This window comes from Macaca nemestrina, chromosome 11 (genome assembly GCF_043159975.1).
Source record: "Macaca nemestrina isolate mMacNem1 chromosome 11, mMacNem.hap1, whole genome shotgun sequence".
In the NCBI taxonomy this organism is placed as follows: Eukaryota; Metazoa; Chordata; class Mammalia; order Primates; family Cercopithecidae; genus Macaca; species Macaca nemestrina.
This window is the reverse complement of record NC_092135.1, coordinates 87,641,642-87,667,101: the sequence shown is the minus strand read 5'-3', so window position 1 is coordinate 87,667,101 and position 25,460 is coordinate 87,641,642. Positions and strand designations below refer to the sequence as shown.

Genomic DNA, 25,460 nt, shown 5'->3' with positions numbered 1-25,460 from the left:
TTATAAGTGGTACTTAGAAAACTAAAAGGAGCCCTTCTTAGATAAATGAAACAAAAACCTCAACTTTGCTCTAATTAATACCAAATTTTAACCTGCTCTAAAATCGACATGCATTCCTAATGCTGAGTAAGGGTAAATAAAATAACAACATTTTAGGTTAAAAAGCTTTATGGTACCTTGGCCGAACGTAACAAAGCGCCTCTGGTTGACCTTGAAGTTAGCATTGCACAGTTGACATATAATAGAAACTCTGTTGTGCAGGGCAGCATGATGAAAAATAGTATAACCTGCTTCATCTGAAACATTGATTGTTGAGCTTGAGGTTTTACGGCTAAATGTATGGAAAACTGCAGACAACCCTCTTTCAACAGCGGACTTCATACCAAATGGAATACTCTAAAATTAACAAGGCCAGAATCAGTTTATCAAAATGCACTTAAAGTCTGGTTTAAGGAAAAAAAGACATGAAATATATTAACAGAATCACATGAATGCTGCGAAAATTAAGTAGAATTTTCACAAGATCCACGCGTGGAAAGTTTCTTACTGGATAATGACTAAAGTTGTTAGAGCTATAAGCAAATATTAAGAATTTTTAAAATATTTTGGGGAATTTTTCTTATTATTATTTTAATTTTTTTCTAAAATATTTTAAAAGCAAATGAAGATCATTGGGTTCCTTCTCTGATTTAAGAAAAACCTAATTTAGAAGTCTAGACACTTGAAATATATAGCTACAGAAATACAGTTTATCATCAAAAGGTAAAAATGTCACCCTCTTGAGACATTCTGACTAATATTTAAAAATTCAACTAACAAATTTTTGAGTTTTCAATTTGTGGACGTGAAAGCAAATAAATGGAAAGTAAATACCAGTCTAACCTTTCAAGCTGGTGAGCTTCATTGCTCAGTTCCAGAAGCTGTACTTCAAGGCTTGTTGAAACAGATGCGGAGATTTGCTTCAGGATGCTAGGTCTGCTCTTTAGGTTTTAGTTCGAGGATTGAAGCCTGGCTCTGCCATTTACTATATGATTTGTGAAAGATCCCTCTCTACACCTCAAGTTTCTCATTTGTATAACAGGAATGATAACAATAGAACTAGTCATACCTTAAAAGAGTTTGTTGATTTATAACACTGCCTAACATAAAAAATAAGTAATCAATAAGCATGAGCCATTATTGAGATTAATCACAATCCAGTGCATTAACAGGTACTCTGACAGAAATTTATAATCCAGAATTATATAGCCTTTCAGCTACTAAAATGTGGCATTTTATTTCATATTGAAGACTTTAACCTATTATTATCCCTAGGATAAACACCTGACACACATACTTATCAATAATATATAACTTCATATACTAAATTATGTGGTAGTCACTGAAATACCTTGCATTTCATAGCTCTTTTGAAACCAAATTTTTTCTTAAATTGTTCGTGTAATTGAGCATCTGTCAGTGGAAGTCTTTTTGGTCTCAGATTGTTCATTATTTCATTTATGGCTCCCCACCACTGTGTCTTATATAGTTGCTGATAGAAAGTTTCAAGTTCAAAATACATCACATAGTAGCTATAAAAAATAAAGAAAAAAAAGATGTTTCTCTAACTTTGAAGTGATTTGCTACTTCTCTTTCTATGCTGGCAAAACTTTTATTTTTCTGTAACAATTAAATACAAAATGGTAGTTTAAATTGTACTCAACTGTAAGTATATTAATAACATCATTATCAACTGTTATTAATCAAGTCTTTATATAAAAATACCTTCTTCATATTGTATTGACTCTGTCTTTCCCATGACAGTGATCTGGGGCAATGTCTAAAAGTTCCTGGAAGGCCTAACTCTGGCTGAAGTTCTGTCTGCTTACCTACCTCTTATTCTTTTAAGCTAATTATGTCTATATTTGGCTCCTCAAGAATTTACCTTGAATGTGATCTGGAATGATGCTTTGGGTAATGGCTCCTTGGCTTTTACTAACTGCAGCAGTGGACTAGAGAAACCCCCCTCCTACCAGGTCCCTGGAACATAGGTAGGGCTTGACACAGCCCTGATCCCTATCACTCTGGAATGGAAAATTGATAAAATGTTGACTTACTCTGTTCCTTGGGTTTGCTTATCATCACAGGTGAGGGAAAACGACCACCTTCCTTCCCTTCCCCCCATGAGGTACCTTTCCCATGCCCAGATTTCAGCGGTAAATACTTCAGCTGCTGACCTATTTCTGTCAGTGGTAAGCCTCTTAATATTACCTGGGTTTGGGCCCGGGCGCGGTGGCTCACGCCTGTAATCCCAGCACTTTGGGAGGCCGAGGCGGGCGGATCACAAGGTCAGAAGATCGAGACCACGGTGAAACCCCATCTCTACTAAAAATACAAAAAATGAGCCGGGCGCGGTGGTGGGCGCCTGTAGTCCCAGCTACTCAGGAGGCTGAGGCAGGAGAATGGCGTGAACCCAGGAGGCGGAGCTTGCAGTGAGCCGAGGTCGTGCCACTGCACTCCAGCTTGGAGGAGAGAGTGAAACTCCGTCTCAAAAAAAAAAAAAATATATTACCTGGGTTTCTCCTCCAAATGCAACTATTTATTGCTGTAAATACAGTATTCTTTTTTCTTGAGACATGGTCTTACTCTGTTACCAAGGCTGGAGTGCAGTGGCGCAATCACTGTTCTCTTCAGCCTCTACCTCTCAGGCTCAAGAGATCCTCCCACCTCAGCCTCCTGGTAGGTGTGACAACAGGTATGTGCCGCCTAGCCTGGCCAACTTTTTTTTTTTTTTTTTTTTTTTTTTTTTTGAGACGGAGTCTCGCTCTGTCGCCCAGGCTGGAGCGCAGTGGCGCGATCTCGGCTCACTGCAAGCTCCGCCTCCCGGGTTCACGCCATTCTCCTGCCTCAGCCTCCCGAGTAGCTGGGACTACAGGCGCCCACAACCGCGCCCGGCTAATTTTTTGTATTTTTAGTAGAGACGGGGTTTCACCGTGGTCTCGATCTCCTGACCTTGTGATCCGCCCGCCTCGGCCTCCCAAAGTGCTGGGATTACAGGCGTGAGCCACCGCGCCCGGCCACCTGGCCAACTTTTAAATTTTTTGTAGAGATAGGGTCTTATGAATAGGCATGGTGACTTATGCCTGTAATCCCAGCACTTTGGGAGGCTGACATGAGCAGATCACTTGAGGTCAGGAGTTCGATACCAGCCTGACCAACATGGCAAAACCTCTTCTCTACTAAAAATACAAAAATTAGCCAGGCGTGGTGGCACATGCTTATAATCCTAGCTACTCAGGAGGCTGAGGCAGGGGAATCACTTGAACCTAGGAGCTGTAGGTTGCAGTGAGCCAAGATTGCACCACTGCACTCCAGCCTGGGTGACAGAGCAAGACTCTGTCTCAAAAACAAACAAACAAAAACAAAGATAGGGTCTTACTATGTTGCCCAGTCTGGTCTCGAACTCCTAGGCTCAAGCTATCCTCCCACCTCAGTTACTATTCTCCAAAGCTCCAGACTTGGTCCTATCCTCTCAACTGCTTGCATGCCTTAAAAGCAAACAAACGAACCAACAAGCAAAATGTCCTTATTTGTTTTTAAATCTTTGCCTCTAATTAAAATGTTTCCTCTGAGCTCTAGTTCCCATATTTCCAAATTTCAGTGTCCAAGATTTAAAAATCCAAGAACACAACACATAAAAGACAAAAAATGCTGGGATTTCATCCTCATCTCTATCCCTGTTTAACCACTCTGTTAATTATAAGAACTAATTACAAACTCTAAGGATTATTAAACCGACTATACCAAATACATGAAGTAATAACTATAACATTTAATACTTTGTTGAGTCCATATGTCATTCATGGTGGTTATTATTCTGGAATCGCCATTGTAAAGGTTTAAATTAACCTTTGCATTTTGTCGTTTTCTTTGTTCTCTACTAACTTTCAACAAACTGTAGCTAGCGTCAGTAATTAGTAAAAGTTCCTTACCTTTTTCCATGAAATTCCATGACTGGTATTGAGTAATATTCTTTATATCCTGAATCTTCTATGAATGTATTAGCTGCACAATCTCGTATTTTTTCTAAATTTTTCTAAAATATGAGTATGTTACTAAAGACATATCCTTAGACACATCTAAACAATTATAATAATTCTTTGTATGAAATAGTATACATGTAAATGACAAATTTTAAATTTACTATTCCAGAAGACCCGGATAGCAGCTGCATATATCTAATCCTTACTTTGAGAAGGAGGAAAAAATACTAAAAGACAGACATATAGTATACAGAAGGCAGAAAAGCAATAACAATTGAAATGTAGAATTTTTATACTAAATTCCAGGTGAAGAATTACTGTTCCAAAATTTTAAAGGATCTCTGTTCTAATCCTGATTCTTTGAGGAAAATGGAAGAATGTGTACTGAGTGTCCAGAGATTTCTACTGCACTCTTCGGTTACCTATTCTAGGACAAATATGGTCCATTAGAAGTCTGTAAATTCTGTGAGGATGATAGATGTACCTAGCTTATTTATAATTTTGTCTCAGATATCCAACACAGTACCTTACATATATCTGCACTTAATTCATTTACGTTAAAATAATGTATGAAAAAATTATTGAGTTGTGAGAATAATCATTTGGAAAGCTGTCTAGTGCCTGTACCAATAGAGGCTCTTTTTGGTTGGATAATAGGATAAAAGAGTTGAGAAATGATAAACTATCTAAGGAATCATTTAAACCTGAAAATCTTCCAAGGCATTCTCAATTGAAGGGGTGCTGATATCAAATTCAATTCCTCCATGAACATGAAAATATTGATTCTCTTTGTAGTGAAAATTCTGGCATTTAAAATCTCTTCCATAAATAAATGGAGGCAATTCTCGCTCTGTCTTGACCTTGTCATCTCCAAAAATGAAAACAAATTTTTATTTAAAAAGTGAACAACACAAAAACAATCATATTTTAAGAGATCTAACTTCTCATTCATGTAAACAAAGTAGGAAAATTTCAGATGAAATTAAAATCTTGGCAATTATAGTGCATAAAATTATTTTTGCTGTTAATGTATATAAATATTTTAACATTAAAATATATTTTTGGGCATGCACAGTGGTTCATGCCTATAATCCCAGCATTTTGAGAGGCTGAGAGGGGCGAGTCGCTTGAGCCTAGGAGTTCAAGACCAGTCTGGACAACATGGTGAAACCCCGTCTCTACTAAAAATACAAAAACTAGCTGGATGTGGTGGCGCATGCATGTCATCCCAGCTACTTGGGAGGCTGAGGTGGGGGGATCACTTGAGCCCAGGAGGTAAAACCTGCAGTGAGCTGAGATCATGCCACTCCACTCCAGCCTGGGTGACAGAGTGACACCCTGTCTCAAATATATATATTACAGTGCCAATACTGCCCTCAGTCAATTACCATATATATATATTATATATATCTCAAATATATACATATATGTATATATAAAATATATTCATATATATGTATGTATATATAAAATATATTTACATTTTGAGCACTTTCTGTAGTTTCATTGTACAGACATTTCAAAAGTATGCTCAAAACATTGTTCTAGTTCTCGATTTATCGTGAGCTCAAGATTAATACCTTACTCCCAATAATAATAAAGGACCAGAAACTCTGTGCCTGAGAGAATCTTTGGTTAAATATACAAAAACTTATCTCAGCTAGTTTAGGTAAAAAGAGACATTATAAAGATATAGATGGGTATATCTCACGTACAGAAATAACCATCCTGTATTTCTGGAAGGTAATGAAACTACACAGATAACTTATTTTTTAAAATAATTATCTCTCCTGGGCGTGGTGGCTCATGCCTGTAATCCCAGCACTTTGGGAGGCCGAGACAGGCGGATCACCTGAGGTCAGGAGTCTGAGACCAGCTTGGCCAACATAGTGAAACCTTGTCTCTACTAAAAACAGAAAATTAGCTGGGCATGGTGGCGGGTGGCTGAAATCCCAGCTATTTGGGAGGCTGAGACAGGAGAATTGCTTGAACCTGGGAGGTGGAGGTTGCAGTGAGCCAAGATTATGAAACTGCAGTCCAGCCTGTGCGACAGAGCAAGACTCTGCCTCAAAAAAATTTCTTTCCTCAAATTCCAGCAAAGGCTAGGTTTTTTCAATATTTTGACTGGTTAGAATATAGTTTCCTCAACATAAGGGACATAATGTATTTTGGGAAATATAAAAGGTAAAGAAAAGTACAAACAATAATATACACTATACACCCTGATCTCAGCACCTAGAATTAACTATTAACATTAGTCCTATTTGCTTCCCATAGTTTAAGTAATAAGATATTGCAGATATAGCTAACATTCTCTTTAAGCAAGTCCCTCTCAGTTCTATACATGCTCCCCACCACCCAAGAGCCATGCACTGTCATGATTCCATTTCTTTTTTTTTTTTTTTTTTTTTTTTGAGACGGAGTCTCGCTGTGTCGCCCAGGCTGGAGTACAGTGGCTGGCTCTCAGCTCACCGCAAGCCCCACCTCCCGGGTTTTACGCCATTCTCCTGCCTCAGCCTCCCGAGTAGCTGGGACTACAGGCGCCCGCCACCTCACCTGGCTAGTTTTTTGTATTTTTTAGTAGAGACGGGGTTTCACCGTGTTAGCCAGGATGGTCTCAATCTCCTGACCTCGTGATCCGCCCGTCTCGGCCTCCCAAAGTGCTGGGATTACAGGCTTGAGCCACCGCGCCCGGCCCATGATTCCATTTCTAATAGTTCACAGATATTGATATCTTCAGCACCTGAATTCTCATGATACAAACTTTCACTAAAGAATTTGCAAAATTTCTGCTGAAAAGTTGCCATCTGAATAGAAAGTCCATTATAATAAGCCTACATGCTTGGAAAGCAATGAAAATGTATAAATTGTGTGCTAATCAGTGTAGAATGAAGAGTTTATACTGAAGTCCCATCAAATTCCATTAATCATGGCCTGTTTCAGCTCTCTATTCTCTTACATTGCTCTATTTGTTTATTAAAGTGCCAATACTACCCTCATTTAATTATTGTAGTTTTAATATGTTTCAATCTATTTTTCAGAAATGAAAGATCATTAACAACCCCTTGCTGCTCTATATTAATTTTAGAGTAAGTGTGTAAACTTCAGTGAAAAATATGATCAGGATTTTGAATAGAAGTACACTGAATTTATAGAGTAATTTGAATGAGATATGATACATTCACAGTGTTTTCCCATCATGGATATGGCATATTTCCCTATTCATACATAACTTATTTTATTTTAACTTATTTTAAATATTTCAGAAGTCCTTATAATTGGTATAAATATATACAAAGTACTATGTACATACGCTGAGTGTTTTTAATTACATTAGAGACATTAAATTTTGTTTGTTTTCTCTTTCTAACAGGTTATAGCTAGGTTACTGCCTGCACCCATATACTAGAAAAAAAATTGCATTTAAACATATATTTAATATATACCTATATTTTATATTTGATTTTTGGTGATACTCTTACCTGAAAACGGCTGAAGCAGACTACCTAAATATGGAACTTTCATTTTCTTCTTTAAACTCAGTAGAAATGGAATCAGAAAACATATTAACTTTAGGTATCCTATCCCTCTTCTGATATCTTTTTTCTTCTCAAAGTGTTTTTGAATAATCTTTTTCTGAAGATATAATCTTTGCTGTAGTCTCTGGTAGGTACAGATATCAAGATAATCCTGATTATATTTTATAGCATTAGTAAGCCAATAGTCTGTTTCAAATATAAAGACATTTTCATACTGTTGAACTTGTGTGGTACTGAATGTTAACTTTAGCATAATATTTTCAGCATATTTCATAAATACAGCTGTTTCTTCAGGGCTATTGGGATCATATGTTGGATCTTCATTCACGTCTTCATCATAGATTTCATTAAAGTCTGGATCCTTTGTAATATCAGTCAAACCTTCATGATAAAAAAGGAAAATTTTAGATAGTGAAAATTTCATATTTGGCTTCTGGATAAATATGGAAGATTGAAAACAGGATTTTATCGTGAAATCCTACTAACATGACAGTAAAGGAAAAATTAGATGCTGTAAACCAAATATAAAATTCTGAACACCACCCACAAGTGACTGAACAGACCTGTTTTGGCCAAGGGGACCCCAGAGAAACCTTAAAAACTAAGTTCTTGGCCATGATGGGATCGGAGGTCAGACATGCCTCATTATACCCCTTTCCTTTTGTGGTTTAGACACAACAACTGACCAGCATTAATATTAAAATACAGATCATAAGACTGACAGAATGGACTCTTTGTGGCAATAAGATACCAAACTATAAACAAAACCTAGGGCCATGCCAGGCAAGGGTGAAGTCACAAACCCCTCTACTTAAAGAATAAACTATGTTCTAACAGTCACAAGGTTCTTCTTTTTTCTCTAACAGTTAAACAAACATTGTCCTCAAGATAAGCAATTTTAAAATAATTACGGCGTATTCGCCAACAGATGCTGAATAACTGACTTTCCTGTTCCCCATGCCATAACTAGAGCTTTGATTGGACAAGAGACTGACTTCAGTAACTTTATCCTCATAAGACTACTGACCATGATGTGGTTCTGGACTGTTTACAGAGGCTGTACACATGAATGCCTTCAAGTCACTGCTTCACCTTCTGACATATAATAAGGGCCTAATTATAATGCTAATTATATGTTAAGTCTCCACCCCAAAGTGAACATGGATCATTTGTAACATGCATGTTTGTTCAATACGCATGTTAGAACTCACTTCATGAATGTTCATAGCTCTTCCTACAACTTGTTACATATGTATACCTGAATATGTATACTTGGCCAAACAGTTCAGCTTAGATTCCTGTCTTGCTCCTCTCTTTCTCGAAGTGCCTGTCAGAATGGCCAGCTTGAAGACTGTAACCCTTTATAAGAAATATATAGATTTATTGCAATCTATATCAAAATAGCAGTCACTGTTCTTCACAGAAATAGAAAAAATAATCCTAAAATATACATGAAACCATGAAAGATCCAGAATAGCCAGTCATCCTGAGCAAAAAGAAGAAAACTGGAGGAATCACATTACCTGACTTCAAAGTATATTGCAGAATGATAGTCACCAAAACTGCATCGTACTGGCATAAAAATAGATGCACAGGCCAAAGGAGGTCAGAGAACTCAGAAACAAATGCATACTTATACAATGAACTCATTTTCAACAATGGTGCCAAGAACATATGCTGGGGAAAGAACAGTCTCTTCAACAAATGGCGCTCAGAAAACTGGATATCCATATATGGAAGAATAAAACTAGACCCCTGTCTCTCACCATATACAAACATCAAATCAAAATGGATTAAACACTTAAATCTAAGACCTCAAACTATGAAACTACTAAAAAAACTCGGGTAAACTTTTCAGGATATCAGTCTGGACAAAGATTTCTTGAGTAATATCTCACAATCACATTTTGCAACCCAAGCAAAAATGGACAAATGGGATCACATCAACTTAAAAAGCTCCTACGTAGCAAAGGAAACAATCAACAAAGTGAAGAGACAACCCACAGAATGGGAGAAAATATTTGCAAACTATCTATCCGACAAGGGCTTAATAACCAGACTATAGAAGGAGGTCAAACAATTATATTGGAAAAAAATCTAATCTGATTAAAAAAATAGGCAAAAGATCTGAATAGACATTTCTCAAAAGGAGACATACACATGGCAAACAGGCATATGAAAAGGTGTTCAACATCTCTATCATCAGAGAAATGCAAATCAAAACTATAATAAGATATCATCTTACCCCAGTTAAAACGGCCTTTATCCAAAAGACAGGCAAAAATGAACGCTTGCTGGATGTGGAGAAAAGGGAACCCTAGTACACTGTTGGAGGGAATGTAAACTAGTACAGCCACTATGGAGAACAGTTTGGAGGTTTCTCAAAAAACTAAAAATATAGCTACCATATGGTACAGCAATCCCACTGCTGGGTATAAACCCAAAAGAAAGGAAATCAGAATATCAAAGGGTATCTGTACTCCCACGTTTGTTGCAGCACTGTTTATAATAACCAAGATTTGGAAGCAACCTAAGTGTCCATCAACAGATGAACGGATAAAGAAAAAGTGGTACATATACACAATGGAATACTATTCAGCCGTGAGATTCTGTCATTTGCAACAACTTTGATGAAACTGGAGGACATTATGGTAAGTGAAATAAGCCATGCACGGAAAGACAAACTTTGCATGTTCTCACTTATTTGTGGGAGCTAAAAATTAAAACAATTGACCTCATGGAAATAGAGATGGTTACCAGAAGCTGGGAAAGGTGGCAGGGAATGGTGGGGCAGGAGGGGCGTGGGGATAATTAATGGATACAAAAATATAGTTAGATAGAATGAATAAGATCTAGTATTTGACAACACAACAAGGTGACTACAGACAACAATTTATTATACATTTAAAAACACTAAAAGAGTATAATTGGATTGTCTGTAACACAAAGAAAGGATAAATATTTGAGATGAAGGATACTCCATTTACCCTGATGTGATTATTAGGCATTGTATGCCTGTGTGAAAATATCTCATAAATATATATACCTACTATGTACCCACAAAAATTTAAAATAAAATAATTCAAAAAAAGAAATAGTCTCCATTCTAAATTTATAAATCTCATGATTCTTAAGTTAACAATGCCAATAAAATTGTGTAAGATGAAAGCAGACAGATGAGTAGGTTACTAAGGAGAGTGAAGACAGATACAACATAAGTCCCAGCTTTGATCAAGGAAAATATGGAACAACAAGAAAACCTGATTTTTCTTCAACCAGGGTATCGGCTTCTCACTTGGGCCAAAAACATAATTTGTTTTTTCAGGCTAGTATTATACATTGCTTTTTTTTTTTTTTTTTTTTTTTTTTGCCAATAAGAAGCTAGACATACATAATAAACAAAGAACCTGCCAGCTAAGTAATCATCATTTAGTAAGAATTAAAACTTCATTTTACTCTATCAAAAAATGACGAATTTCCCGTGCTACATTTTCTTGCCATTTACAAAGAAATTGAGGACTTTCTTCTTGTCAAATAGTCTTTTTAAAATAGTTACATCGGCTGGGCGCGGTGGCTCACGCCTGTAATCCCAGCACTCTGGGAGGCCGAGACGGGCGGATCACGAGGTCAGGAGATGGAGACTATCCTGGCTAACACGGTGAAACCCCGTCTCTACTAAAAATACAAAAAAAAACTAGCCGGGCGCGGTGGCAGGCGCCTGTAGTCCCAGCTATACGGGAGGCTGAGGCAGGAGAATGGCGTGAACCCGGGAAGCGGAGCTTGCAGTGAGTGGAGATCGCGCCACTGCACTCCAGCCTGGGCGACAGAGCGAGACTCCGTCTCAAAAAAAAAAAAAAAAAAAAAAAAAAAAAAGTTATATCTACAATGTTACCCTTAATTTAGGCTTGAGAAAACTGCTTGGAGTCATAAGACATGACTGTAGAAAATGTGGCATTTGTTTGCAGTATATATGCTCTAAAGTGTAAATTATACGTCAATGTGTCCCCTCCTTTTTCCTTTTTTCTTTCTCAAATCTTTTTTTTAAAAAGGCCAGAATACTCGGGTTTTTAAAATGGCCACTATAATTCATCTCTTTTCTGCAAAATAGTTAGATAAATTATAAAGAAGTGAGAGGGATTCTGGCAGTTTAAAGAAGTCTAAAAAGCCAGAGGGATTGTTGATAGCACTAAAACCTCATGGCTTGGGGTGGCTGGGAGCCAACAAAAAACACAAGAAGCCTTAGAAATTGAAAGCATTATGTGGAGGCTGTGAAGGACAGGCCATGGTGTAAGAATTTTTTTAAAACAAAAGGTGTAGTGAGACCCCAATCACCTTCCCCAGATAGCACAGTCCTCCTCCTCTTTCTCACTAAAAGGGTACAAAGCACAGCTGAGAGTTGGGAGGAGCAGTGTGCTGAAAACTAGTTAAATGAGAGTCTGAGTGCTGAACTGAGATAGCCACAGTTCAGCACTTCGCCTCCCTTGGCCCCAGACTCACAGCCCTCCCTCCAAGCAGGAGACTGGAGGAAACAGACCTGCAGATATAACATCTGGGGGACAGGCTTCCCAGTGGAATGTCAGGGGTTCCTCCTCATCACTCTGCAGTGAGGTCTACCAGTGTTCCTGCCTCACTCTTAAATGAAAACAAGCAGCAAGGGTCGCCAGGCAGGTGAGGAGAGCCTCTCAGATGAAAGAGACACTGGAATTATAGGACCAGGGGCAGGGAGGGGTGCTAAAGGAAAGTGAAGTAGGCTTAAAGCAATGAGTTCTGACAAAAGGAAGGATGAAGTTATCAAGAAAGACATCTCTAAGGAAAAAATGGAACTTCATATCCCATTTTTTATCAAGAAGAGTTCAGTATTTCCCTTCGAAAGACTGGAACTGAATTAGTAATAAGTACATGTAAAATTCAGCTACTTGAAAAAATAAAAAAAACATGATTGTTCATATCATGAAAAATAATGTTCCCTGAATCAAGGACCAGAAGCAAAAAAAAGAAAAATAAAGTTATTAAAGAAAGGAAATGTTCCAGCAGGGACAACATAGTGACATAGTAAGACCTATCTCTACAAAAAATAAAAAACAAAAAAATTAGCTGGGCATGGTGGCACATTCCTGTAGTCCCAGTTACTCAGGAGGCTGAGGCAGGAAGATCACTTGAGCCCAGGAGTCTGAGACTACAATGAGCTGAGCTCATACCACTGCACTCAAGCCTGGGTGACAGAGTAAGAGCTTGTCCCTTAAAAAAAATAAAAATAAAAAAACAAAGTGCACATTATGTAAATAAGCTGGAAGAAATACATACAAAGTCATAGGAAAGTAAATAATGAAAAGGAATTTAATAAAAAATTGCATCAAATGAAATTTGGAGGATGAGGGGAATGAGGGGAAAAAAAGTTTCCACAGCTTTAACCTCTTTTTTTTTTTTTTTTTTTGGAGCCAGGGTCTCTGTCACCCAGGCTGGAGTGTAGTGGTATGATCTTGGCTCACTGCAGCAGCCTCAACCTCCTGAGCTCAAGTGATCTTCCCACCCCCGCCTCCCAAGCATCTGGGACTACAGGCGTGCACCACCACGCCCAGCTAATTTTTGTGTATTTTGTAGAGACGGGGTTTTACCACGTTGGCCAGCCTGGTCTCGAACTCCTGAGCTCAAGCGAACCACCTACCTCAGCCTCCTAAAGTGCTGGAATTGCAGGTGTGAGCCACTGTGCCAGACGAATTCCCTTATATTCTATTATTACCCATTTAATTTCTACATGTATTGAAAGTTTACTATATGTCATGCACTGTATAAGGTGCTGAGAATTTAAAATCAAACCAAAAAAGACACAATTTTCTGTGCTCTCAAGAAGGAGCTTAATGTCTAATAAGGAAGAAAGAAATGAAGCCAATAATTTCAATTCAAAATACAAAGTATTTTTCTGTGCACAGATAAGAGTCAGAATAGAGGAGGCAGTGTCTGAATCAAGTCTCAAAAAATGAGTAGCAATAACCATAGGAAGAATGTGGACGAGTGGTGTGGGGTGAGCAGGAAGAAGGCATTCCAGATAGAGGACAGGGAATGAACAGAGAACAAAACAACCCAACTCACATTACTCACTTGTGATATTAAATAAGTTCCCATTTTTTCTCAATATTTCTATTAAAAGTTCCCTTCTGCTATTTTGCTATCATGAGATGTTTTCTTCTTTCCTTCCATCCTCCTAGCCTTCTGGAAAGAGTTCAAGAATTTATGAATTAGATGAAGGGATCCACCCTAACTAAAATACCTGCTGAGAAACCTGGGTAACATGACCAGATTTTTGGTGTGCTCTACTCTACTATTGCTACTGTTTTTAAAGAATGATGTTGCTGGTGGTTTGCACAGTGCAAAGCTAAGTGAGAGGTAAAGGTTAACTTGGCCAAGACTGATTCCCAGCAGTCTGCCCTCCCAAAAAGAGTTGGCTTTCCGCACAATTCCTTGGAAATCCGCTGTGGCACAGTGTTTAAGGTAATCACATGGTCAGCTGCAAGGTGTGAACAGTTTCCCAGTCATGCCAAGAGAGGAGCTGCTGTTTTCCCAAACGTGAATAGTGATGTAACAACTTACACTGCTGCTAGCTTGACACCGTGTACCTGCAATTACAAAGCTTGGACAACAGCTCTCTGATCATGCCAGTGGCGAGGTAGTACACTCCCTCAGTCTGTAACACTAAGCTTGGAAGAAAAGGCTGCAACCAAGTTTCCATGAGTCACACTGTGTATTAGACATCTTTTGTTCCCTACCTCACATCCTTTCAGACCACATTTTTAAACTGTAGTTTTTGCTCCACACAGACTTGACCTGACTGTACCTCGCCTCAAGTGCACCACAGGATTATTTTTGCCCTGAAGCTTCTCTGCCACTGCTGTCAAGACTCCTGATGGAACCCATCCAGCCATTCTGGTGTAGGAACAAATCTGAAAGCATGAGCAAGTTAACCCTCCATTCAAACTTTGGCTAATGAGAGACAGTAGCCAGTGGATACACTCTTCCCTTATCTATCCTGTCTTAATCATTTAGAGCTATTATAAGAAAATAGCATAGACTGGGTAGCTTATAAAGAATAGAAAATTATTTCTCACAGCTGTAAGGGCTGGGATATCCAAGATCAAGTTAGATGTGGTGTCTGATGAGGACCCATTCCCTGGTTCATGGATGTTACCTTCTTGCTGTATCCGTACAGGGTGGAAGGGACAGGGCAGCTCTCTGGGGCCTCTTTTATAAGGGCATTAATTCCATTCATGAGGGTCTGTCCTCATGAACTAATCACCCTCCAATGGTCCCGTGTCCTAATGCCATTGGTGATTAGGTTTCAACATTTGAATTTCAGGGAGACATAAACATTCAGACCATAGCACATCCCTTAGGCTGGCAATTCTGCAGTGTATTCTATACGACTCCTCAGAATGTCCCAACGAAATAAATCCCAATTGCCAAAGTGGTGAAAAAGCTCAACAGCACATTCTTGGGTTGATGCTCCCTCCTTTTCTATTCACTTTTCCTGTCCCTCACTCCTGTTCCTTGGAATCATTTCTCAAAAACTAACTTGACTCATGTCCTTGTTTCTGATGCAATTTGGAGGGTAACCTAGGCTAAAACATCTTGCTCTTGTATCCTTTCCTCTGACCTGATGCTTCTTTAATCAGGTAGCATAAAAGCCCAAGGGTTCAGGTCCCTTTCTTAGAGTCTGACTATTGGCCCTGTAGGATTTCACAGTGGTACTCCAGGTGTGGTGCATGATGGGGAAACCTGTGCCTATTCCTGCTACTGCCACCATGAGTTTCCCCCTATAAACTACTTCAGTAGGTCTAGTATGTATGCTGGTGGTCATTTACCATTGCTTGCACAACACATTGTTGAAGTTTCTAAAGCAGACACCCAATGTGCAGTGGAGGGAGAAAAAAATATTTCTCCTAGGTGTAATGTTCATCTTGTTTTTTTTTCCCTAAGAGATGGGTTTCTCACTATGTTTCCCGGCTGCAGAGTGCTGGTTATTCACAGGTGCGAACATAGCACACTACAGCCTCGAACTTCTGGCCTCAAGTAATTCTCCTGCCTCAGCCTCCTGAGTAGCTGGGAATAAAGACAGATTCCACCATGCATGGCTGTGATGCTCATCCTTGATTGTCCAGGAGCCAACAGCATTAAGCACTTTATTGTAAACACACCCAACACTATCCCCAGGCACATGATAGTAGACTGACTGAATTTGTTAAGGTTTCCAACCTCATTTATAAACAATTTTAAAAAGGTTTGAGGCAGAGAGCAGTCAGAATGCTGTTGCAGTGGAAAAGGGTATTCTGTACTACAGTGTTGCAGTAGAGATAAGCCAAAGTAGATGATTTTGAGAGATATTTTAAAAGTAGAATCACAAAACTCAAGATGTAAGTTTCCTATCAGGAAAGGACTGATATTTAGCTAATATGCATCAGTAACGCCACATTGTTAAAATACACAACCCTCAACTGGCAAACTGAATTGCTGCAGCCCCAAGCTCACTGAATACCTCCCTCCCCAGGGATCCCCTGAAAAGCTCCATGATCCAGAAAAGGGTAAATATGACAAGCAGGAGGTCTCCGAGACCCTGCTCCAGCATTATGGCTGACGTCCATTCTGATTGGTCAGTGCCAGTAATGTGCTGGTGGTTGTTTTGAGTATCACCCCTGAAAATGTAGGTGTAGTAAACAGACAGCATTAGTCTTTTGGTGCTCTCCCTTTCCACCTACAACTTGACTAGAATGTTCCTATGTGTCTCTGATCCCCTGACCAGGTGCACCACTGCAAGGGAATCCTCATAGAGGGTGGCAGCCTCAGATATGACACACAGCTGGATGAAATAGACCAGATCCTGGGCCATGAAGTGGCTTGATGTAACTAACTTTGTCATCAAGTAAGCAGGAGCCCTCTTCCCTTAGTTACACAAGACATGTGCTCCTTCCTGCCATGACCAGGTCTCTGTTGGTGCTCTAACTGGATGATCCAAAGGCTCTCGTGGCTTTAACATGTGGATGATTAATCAATATGTATCTAACCTTTATCACTTTCTAGAATTTGACTTCTATACTGAAAGTTTCCATCTAGATATCTGAATCTAAAGAGAGGCTGTTGTTTCTTTACCAATTTGGCATATGCCCATTCAGAATGATGAATCATCAGTCCCACGTCCTCTCAAATGAGAGCCTCAGGTAAATTTGTAAAGAGGGAAACAAAAGTAAACACAATTTTTGTCAGAAATGTCAAGGCTCTAACGCTGTTGGAAACCATCACCCACTCTTGCTGATCCTTAACCTCCACGGACCTCAGGTCTTCACAAAGCTCTTAGCATCACCTTGATCCAGATAAATTACCTTTAAATTAAAAAAATGGCTTAACATTCTCCAAGACAGATCATATGACAGGTCACAAAACAAGTCTCAATTAATTTAAGAAAATCAAAATTATATAAAGTATCCTCTCAGATCACAGTGGAATAAACTGGAAATTAACTCCAAAAGGAACCCACAAAACTATACAAACACATGGAAATTAAATAATCTGCTCCAGAATGATCTTTGGGTCAACAATGAAACCAAGATGGAAATTTAAAAATCTTTGAACCAAACGATAATAGTGATATCAAAACGTCTGGGATTACAGCAAAAGTGGAGCTAAGAGGAAAGTTCATAGCATTAAATGCCTACATTAAAAAGTCTGAAAGAACACAAATAGACAATCTAAGGTTACACCTCAAGGAACTAGAGAAACGGGAACAAACCAAACCCAAACCAAGTAGAAGAAAAGAAATAAAGATTAGAGCGGAACTAAATGAAATTGAAACAAGAAAACAATACGAAAGATCAATGAAACAAAAAGCTGTTTTTTTGAAAAGATAAAATTGATACACGATTAGCTAGATTAACCAAGAAAAGAAGAGAGAAGATCCAAATAAGCTCAACTAGAAATGAAACAGGAATCATTACAACTGATACCACAGAAATACAAAAGATCATTTGGGGTTACTATAAACACCTTTATATGTACAAACTAGAAAATCTAGAGGAGATGGATAAATTCCTGGAAATATACAACCCTCCTAGATTAAATCAGGAAGAAACAGAAACTCTGAACAGACCAATAACAAGTAGAGAGCTTGAAACAATAAAAAATTGCCAACAACAAAAAAGTCCAGGACCAGATGGATTCACAGCTGCATTCTATGAGACATTCAAAGAAGAACTGGTATCATTCTTACTGAAACTATTCCAAAAGATAAAGAGGGAATTCTCCCCAAATTATTCTGTGAAGTCAGTAACACCCTAATATCCAAACCAGGAAAGGACATAACAAAAAAAGAAAACTACAGACCAATATCCATGATGAACATGGATGCAAAAATCCTCAAGAAAATACTAATGGAATCTGACAGCGTATCAGAGAGATAATACACCATGATCAAGTGGGTTTCATACCAGGGATGAAGGGATGGTTTAACATATGCAAGTCAATATATATGATACATTATATAGACAGAATCAAAAACAAAAATCATCTCAATAGATGCAGAAAAAGCATTTGACAAAATCCAGCATTGCTTTATGATTAAAACTCTCAGCAAAATGGCCATAGAAGAGACATACCTCAAGGTAATAAAAGTCCTCTATAACAAACCCACAGCCAACATTATACTGAACAGGAAAAAGTTGAAAGCATTTCCCCTGAGAACTGGAACAAGACAAGGATGCTCACTCTCACCACTTCTATTCAACATAGTACTGGAAGTCCTAGCCAGAAGAATCAGACAAGAGAAATAAATAATGGGCATCCAATTTGGTAAAGAAGAAGTCAAACTGTGGCTGTTTGCCAATGATAAGATCATATGCCTAGAAAACACTAAAGATTCATCCAAAAACCTCCTAGATGCCATAAAGGAACTCAGTAAAGTTTCAGGATACAAAATCAATGAACACCAATCAGTAGCACTGCTATACACCAACAACAACCAAGCTGAGACTCAAATCAAGAACTCAATCCCTTTTACAACAGTTGCAAAAAACAAAAGAAAGTAAAATAACATAACATAAAATAAAATACTTAGGAATATACCTAATCAAGGAGGTGAATAATTTTTACAAGGAAAACTACAAAACACTGCTGAAAGAAATCATTGATGACACAAACAAATGAAAACACATCCCATGCTCATTGATGGGTAGAATCAATATTGTGAAAATGACCATACTGCCAAAAGCAATCTACAGATTCAATGCAATTCTCATAGAAATACTATCATCATTCCTCACAGAACTAGAAAAAACAATCCTAAAAGTCATATAGAACCAAAATGAGCCCACATAGCTAAAGCAAGACTAAGCAAAAAGGATAAATCTGGAGGCATCACATTACCTGCTTCAAACTATACTACAAGGCTATACTTACCAAAACAGCATGGTACTGGTATAAAAATAGGCACACAGACCAATGGAACAGAATAGAGAACCTGGAAATAAAACCAAGTACTTATGGGCAACTGATCTTTGACAAAGCAAACACAAACGTAAAGTGGGGAAAGGGCACCCTTATTCAACAAATGGTGCTGGGATAATTGGCAAGCCACATGAAGCTGGATCTTCATCTCTCAGCTTATCAAAAATCAACTCGAGATGGATCAAGAACTAAATCTAAGACCTGAAACCATAAAAATTCTAGAAGATAACTTGGGCAAACCCTTCTAGACATTGGCTTAGGCAAACAGTTCATGACCAAGAACCCAAAAGCAAATGCAACAAAAACAAACATAAATAGATGTGACCTAATTAAACTAAAAAGCTTTTAAACAGCAAAAGAAACAGAAACTCATATTGAGTAAACAGACAACCCACAGAGTGGGAGAAAATATTTGCAAACTATGCTTCCAACGAAGGACTAATATCCAGAATCTACAAGGAACTCAAACAAATCAGCAAAAAGAAAACAAACATTCCCATCAAAAAGTGGGCAAAAGATATGAATAGACAATTCTCAAATGAAGATATACAAAAGGCCAACAGACATATGAAAAATGCTCAACATCACTAATTATCAGAGAAATGCAAATCAAACCACACTGAGATACCATCTTACTCCTGCAAGAATGGCCATAATTTAAAAATCAAAAAATAATAGATGTTTGCATGGTTGTGGTAAAAAGGGAATACTTACACTGCTGGTGGAATTGTAATGTAAACTAGTACAACCACTATGGAAAACAGTATGGAGATTCCTTAAAGAACTAAATGTAGAACTACCATTTGATCCAGCAATCCCACTACCAGGTATCTACCCAGAGGAAAAGAAGTCACTATATGAAAAAGACACTTGCACACGCATGTTTATAGCACGACAATTCGCAATTGCAAAAATATGGAACCAGTCTAAATGCCCATCAACCAATGAGTAGATAAAGTGGTGGCCGGGTGCAGTGGCTCATGTCTGTAATCCCAGCATTCTAGGAAGTCAAGATGGGAGGATCGTTTGAGGCCAGGGGTTCGAGGCCAGCCTGTTCAACATAGGGAGACCCCCATTTCCAAAAAAAAAAAAAAGAAAATATATATACCATGGAATACTACTCAGCCATAAAAATGAATGAAATAATGGCATTCACAGCAACATGGATGGAGTTGGAGACCATTATTCTAAGTGAAGTAACTCAGGAATGGCAAGCCAAGTATTCTATGTTCACCCTTATAAGTGGGAGCTAAGCTATGAGGATGCAAAGGCATAAGAATGATATAATGGACTTTGGGGACTCTAGAGGAAAGGTAGGAGGAGAGTGAGGGATAAAAGTCTATACATGGGGTACCATGTACACTGCTCGGGTGACCGGTGCACCAAAATCTCAGAAATCACCACTAAAGAACTTAGCCATGTAACCAAAAATCACCTGTTCCCCCAAAAACTACTGAAATAAAATTTAAACATTTAAAAAATGGCTTTGAATAAAAATAATTAAGAAGGGGCCACCTGCAGTGACTCACACCTGTAATCCCAGCACTTTGGGAGGCCTGGGTGGGTGAATGGCTTGAGCTCAGGAGTTCGTGACCACCCTGGGCAACGCAGTAAGACTCCGTCTCAAAAAAAAAAAAAAAAAAAAAAAAAAAAATATTTTAAGAAGTGTTAAATTCTCTTACCTGCTGAACTAAACTCTGAAAAAATGTCTTTATTTGTTTGAGGTTTTCCATCGGCATCAATGTCCATGATGGTACGCCACAATTCAGAGAATCTAGCTCGTTTTTCTTTGGGCATATATATTCCATGCCATAGTGCTTTTAGCATGTAGTCAATATTAATCAGAATTTGCCCAATTCTGGTATCATAATAAGCTGGAGGTAACTGACAAGAAGAACTCTGATCATAATTAGCTTCTAAACTGATGGAAGGGATTTGATTTAGGCAATAAATTCCAATAGCCAACTCTCTTATCATTTGATGGACTTCTCTATAGTCTAAGAGGGCAGTAGGGTCCACGGGAGTCAGTAGGATTGCAGTGGAGAAGCCTACATTATTCATTTGACTCATAATTCCACACGGGAGGTCTCCTTGAGAGCGAACATCTTCTTTGGTAGACAACCAGCTAACTAGTGCAGTAGTTAGTAACTCTTGTATTTCACTCCGATCATATTTTTCAAAAAAAGCAGATGCATTTCTTTGTATTGCTAAATTTTCCAGGTAGGTTTCTTCATCTTGAACTTGCTCAAATCTAGGTAATCCTTTTTTGGGCAATCTTAACATTTCCAATTAAATCTACTGTGTCCTTTTTGAAACTTCTGCAATGAATAAAAAGGAAAAGATTATCAATAAAATCTGACATGGCAATGACACTGGATTTCTGTAGAAATAAATCTGTACCTTTCACCTATATAAGGTTAATTTTTCATGGTCAACGGTTACAGTTTTCAAATTAAAAATAACTGCAGTACATGAAAGCTGAAATTTGAATTAAAATAATTAAAATTATAAAATCTTTAATATTAACCATGTTCTGCTTTTCAAAGAAGTCAAAAGACAAGAAGATGCATGTCAAAAAGAAATGTTAAGTTTATGTGTGAGAAGCTACTGTTACATACCTATTTTGTTGTTGGAGAGGCATTCTTTTGTGTATGTTTGTGTCTGTCTGTGTTGCTATAAAGTAGTACCTGAGACTGCATAATTTATAAAGAAAAGAGGTTTATTTGGCTCACAAGTCTGCAGGCTGTACAAGCATGGCACCAGCATCTGCTCAGCTTCTGGGGAGACCAAGCTTACAATCATGGTGGAAGGGGAAGGGGAGCCAGTGTGTCACATGGTAAGAGAGGGAACAATAGAGAGAAAGGGGAGGTGTCTATTCTTAAACAAACAGATCTTTCATGAGCTCAGAGGTAGAGTTCACTCTGCCAGGAAAGCATCAAACCATTCATGAGGGATCCGCCCCCATAATCCAAACACCCCACAACAAGCCCTACCTCCAACATTGGGGAATCTATTTTAACATGAGATTTGGCGGGGATAAATATCCAAACCATATGGATATTTATTTTGTTTTCAGTTTTTTAAAGCAAGACTATAATGACCTGCATGAAAGAAAAGGAAAGGGCAGGGCGCCGTGGCACACGCAAGTAATCCCAGCATTTTGGGAGGCCGAGGCAGGCAGATCACCTGAGGTCAGGAGTTCGAGACCAGCCTGACAAACATGGAGAAACCCCGTCTCTACTAAAAATACAAAATTAGCCAAACGTGGTGGTATGCCTGTAATCCCAGCTACTCAGGGAGGCTGAGACAGGAGAATCACTTGAACCTGGGAGGCAGAGGTTACAGTGAGCCAAGATCGCGCCATTGCACTCTAGCGTGGGCAACAAGTGTGAAACACTGTCTCAAAAAAGAAGAAAAAGAAAAGGAAAGCAGCATCTGCTTAACCTTCAATTTCTGTGCCAATGAATGCCTCTCTATTCCTTAAATAATAATAACCACAACTACTATTTATTGAGCATCTACTATATGTCAGGCTCTTTACTATAGAATGGTTTTATTTATTTCATCTGATTGGTCTCTATTATATAGTGGTTCTCAAAATTTAGCTTGTATCAAAATCACCTGGGGCTTGTTCAAATACAAATCACTGAAACCCACCACTGAGTTTCTGATTCAATGAGCTGTAGTGGGGCCAGGAAATATGCATTTTAGTAAAGTTACAGGAAATGCTGATACTGCTTGTTTGGGCGCCACACCTGAGACCCCAGGTGAGTGAGTCAGACCTTGTTATGCCCACTTTATAGGGGCAGAAACGGAGACCAGGAGGTTGCAGGACATGTCTGAGGTTTTACGCCTTTCAGAAACAGAACCCACGTCTGTCCATACTCAAGCCCAGACCCACGTCTAAAAGCAGCTCGCGTCAGCCGTGGGCACGGGAAAGGGGATAGAACAAGGAAAGGGGAGGAACCTACTCTAGAATGACTGTTTTCTTGTCCGAGAGAGGGGCGCTGCGTCCGCGCCGTTCCAGTGGGGCTGGGAACAGTCGTCGCCGCCTTAGATGACTTCTCGCGGGGCCTTGAATCCGCCCTCAGGGCCCCTGCATGGGCCAGCGGGAGGCGCACCGGAAGGAACTGAGAGGAACTTTCAGGGCTTTTCGCCCCACCGTGTCTGCCCGGCCCTCCTCGCCGCGCCCGCCAACACTGCCGCCGCCCGGGCGCGGGTCGAAGCGGTTGGTCCTCCGGGTCGTGGGGTGGCGGGGCCGCTCCTGAGGCGGAGCTTGCGGGCGACTAGGCCTGGTGCATCCCGCAGCAGCACCAGCGCCCCCAGGCGGCGCCCGGCCCCTTGGCTGGCTCAGACCCGCCGCGTGCTCATCTTCCCAAGCCTGCTTTAGCGCTCAGTCCAGCCGCATGCCGTGGGCACTGTGCCGCCCTCACTATCTGCCTCTGCTAAAACACCAAAACAGAGTGGCAGAGGAGAAAGCGCCGGGCGTTGAGGCAGTCCCGAGTTGGAATGCCACCTCCATCATCATTCTTTCATTCAACAAGCATTTATGGAACACCTATTATGAGTCAGGCACTGGAAACCCTAGAAAACAGGGCAGACACGAAACCCCAAGAAGCTTACAGTTGAACAGATCATCTCGCAGCTATATTTAACAGTGTGCCAATATTAGATGGAATGACAGCACTCGAATGAAAGCTAACCTAGCTCAGGGCTCGGAAAGGCTGCCTGAGGAAGTGCCCTTTCCCCCTCCGGGCCTAGAAAATGAAAAAGAGCTACCCAAGCAAAGAACTGGACAAGTAGCTTTTCAGGAACAGGGAACAGCAGGAGAGAAAGAAATGAAGTGAGAACAAAGTTGAAATGATTGAGAAACCGAGCAAAACCCTGCTTAGGGAACAAGAGAGATGGGGGCACAAACCGAGCTGCAGAGGTGCGCGATCGACAGATCATGCAGGCTGCTGAGTAATGATTTTGAATTTCATCCCAAAGGATTAGCCTAGAGTAGTGGCAGTGGAGGTGGGGCTCAGGGACTGTGGACAGATTTGAAAAATAATGAGGTTGCCTGTTGGTGACAGATTGAATGGGGATATGTTGAAAAAGAAGGTTGTGTCCAAGTGAGAGCCACATTTTTGTCAGGAGCAACAGGATATCAGGGCAAGATTAAGAGTTCAGTTGTGTACATAATTGACCTTGAAATACCTGTGAGAGAAATTGAGATGTGAGATATGCTTTAGATAAACAGTTCTGGGCTAAGAATGGCAGTAACGGTTAGACGTATAAATTTTGGCAGGTTTATAGTAATTGAAGCCAGGGGTGGGGTTGAAATCACCAAGGGAGAGCGTACAGAATGAGGAGTTGAGAACCAAGGATTAGAGACCCGAGAAATTTAACATTTAAAGGTCAGGTAGAGAGAGTGGAATCAGCAAAGAAGACAATGAAAGAACAGCCAAGAAGGCAGGAGGAAAACCAAAATTGGTCACAGAAGCCGAAGAAGTGTGTGGGGAAAAAAAAAAAAAAGGAATGGCCAACTTTATTGGATGCTGCTGCTCGGTCAGGGGAGACGAGAACAAACTCTTCCACTGAATGTAGCAACATGGAAGTTCTTGGTGACTGTTTGGGGCAGAATTTCTCTTCCAGTAATCAAGTCATTATTTTAGCTACCATGGAAATAAATATTAATTTAAGAGGACTATTTCAGGGCTTTCAAATCTTGGTAAAGAGTTGTCTCCTTTTTTAAAGGATCAACACAGGACTCCATCCCAGAGCTAATGAGATTGAATAGCAGAAGGTTGTAAATACCCAGGCCCTCTTGGTGTTCACACACATGCATGTATATCCTCTCTCTCTCTCTGTCTCTCTCACAAGTATCCTTCTGGAGCAGATGACCTGGAAATTCCTTATAAAAATTTGACTGATTAATACATTTAAATCTCATAGAATAGAGTAGCCCCTGGAATATAGCATTATTAAGTCATAGCTATTTTCAGTATTGAACTGTATTTTTGTTATAATATTCAATTCTAAGCCGTGGGGCAAACCTCTTAAGTTCATCTACTCCCAATATAAGCAATGTCAATTTAGTGCTCAGGTCCACACAAACACTTGAAGTTGTCTGCTTCCAGATTGAGGGGTGAAAGCTATGTAGGTAGTATCTAAATTTGGGTTGAAAATTGCATCTTCCAGGGAATAAATTCGGGGCATGTGAAAGCCCTTGCCAGGTTACTGACCTGTTTGTCAGGATCATAAAATTTCTTTGCTACTATGATTAAAGAATCAAAGGGTGGCCAGATCCAGAAACAGTGTCAACCCTAATGGACAGATTTCACAGTGACACTGGTATGGCAGTTAACAGTTGAGTAATGTGGGTGGATGTCAGGTTGGAGTGAATAGACAAAAAGGTGGGGAGAGTGACTGT

The 25,460-nt window shown here is 39.4% G+C and overlaps 1 protein-coding gene across 14 annotated transcripts in view; it reads right to left on the bottom strand.

Annotated features, from left to right (window-relative positions):
• The window catches only part of LOC105468228 (ankyrin and armadillo repeat containing), an 82,883-nt gene extending 58,177 nt beyond the window's left edge, over positions 1-24,706 (bottom strand). For 7 of the 14 annotated variants that reach the window (XM_024788636.2, XM_071073063.1, XM_024788638.2 and 4 more), the window contains exons 1-7: positions 23,017-24,704; positions 20,728-21,363; positions 7,505-7,942; positions 4,727-4,890; positions 3,972-4,075; positions 1,391-1,571; positions 177-396 (exon numbers count right to left, since the gene is read on the bottom strand). In XM_024788636.2, the coding sequence (XP_024644404.2) occupies positions 177-396; positions 1,391-1,571; positions 3,972-4,075; positions 4,727-4,890; positions 7,505-7,942; positions 20,728-21,328 (1,708 nt within the window). In that variant the 5' untranslated portion in view covers positions 21,329-21,363; positions 23,017-24,704. Of the gene's footprint in view, positions 1-176; positions 397-1,390; positions 1,572-3,971; positions 4,076-4,726; positions 4,891-7,504; positions 7,943-20,727; positions 21,364-23,016 lie in introns of all 14 variants that reach the window. The other 7 variants (XM_024788643.2, XM_024788642.2, XM_071073061.1 and 4 more) reach the window with 4 other exon arrangements.
• Positions 24,707-25,460: the final 754 nt, after the last annotated feature.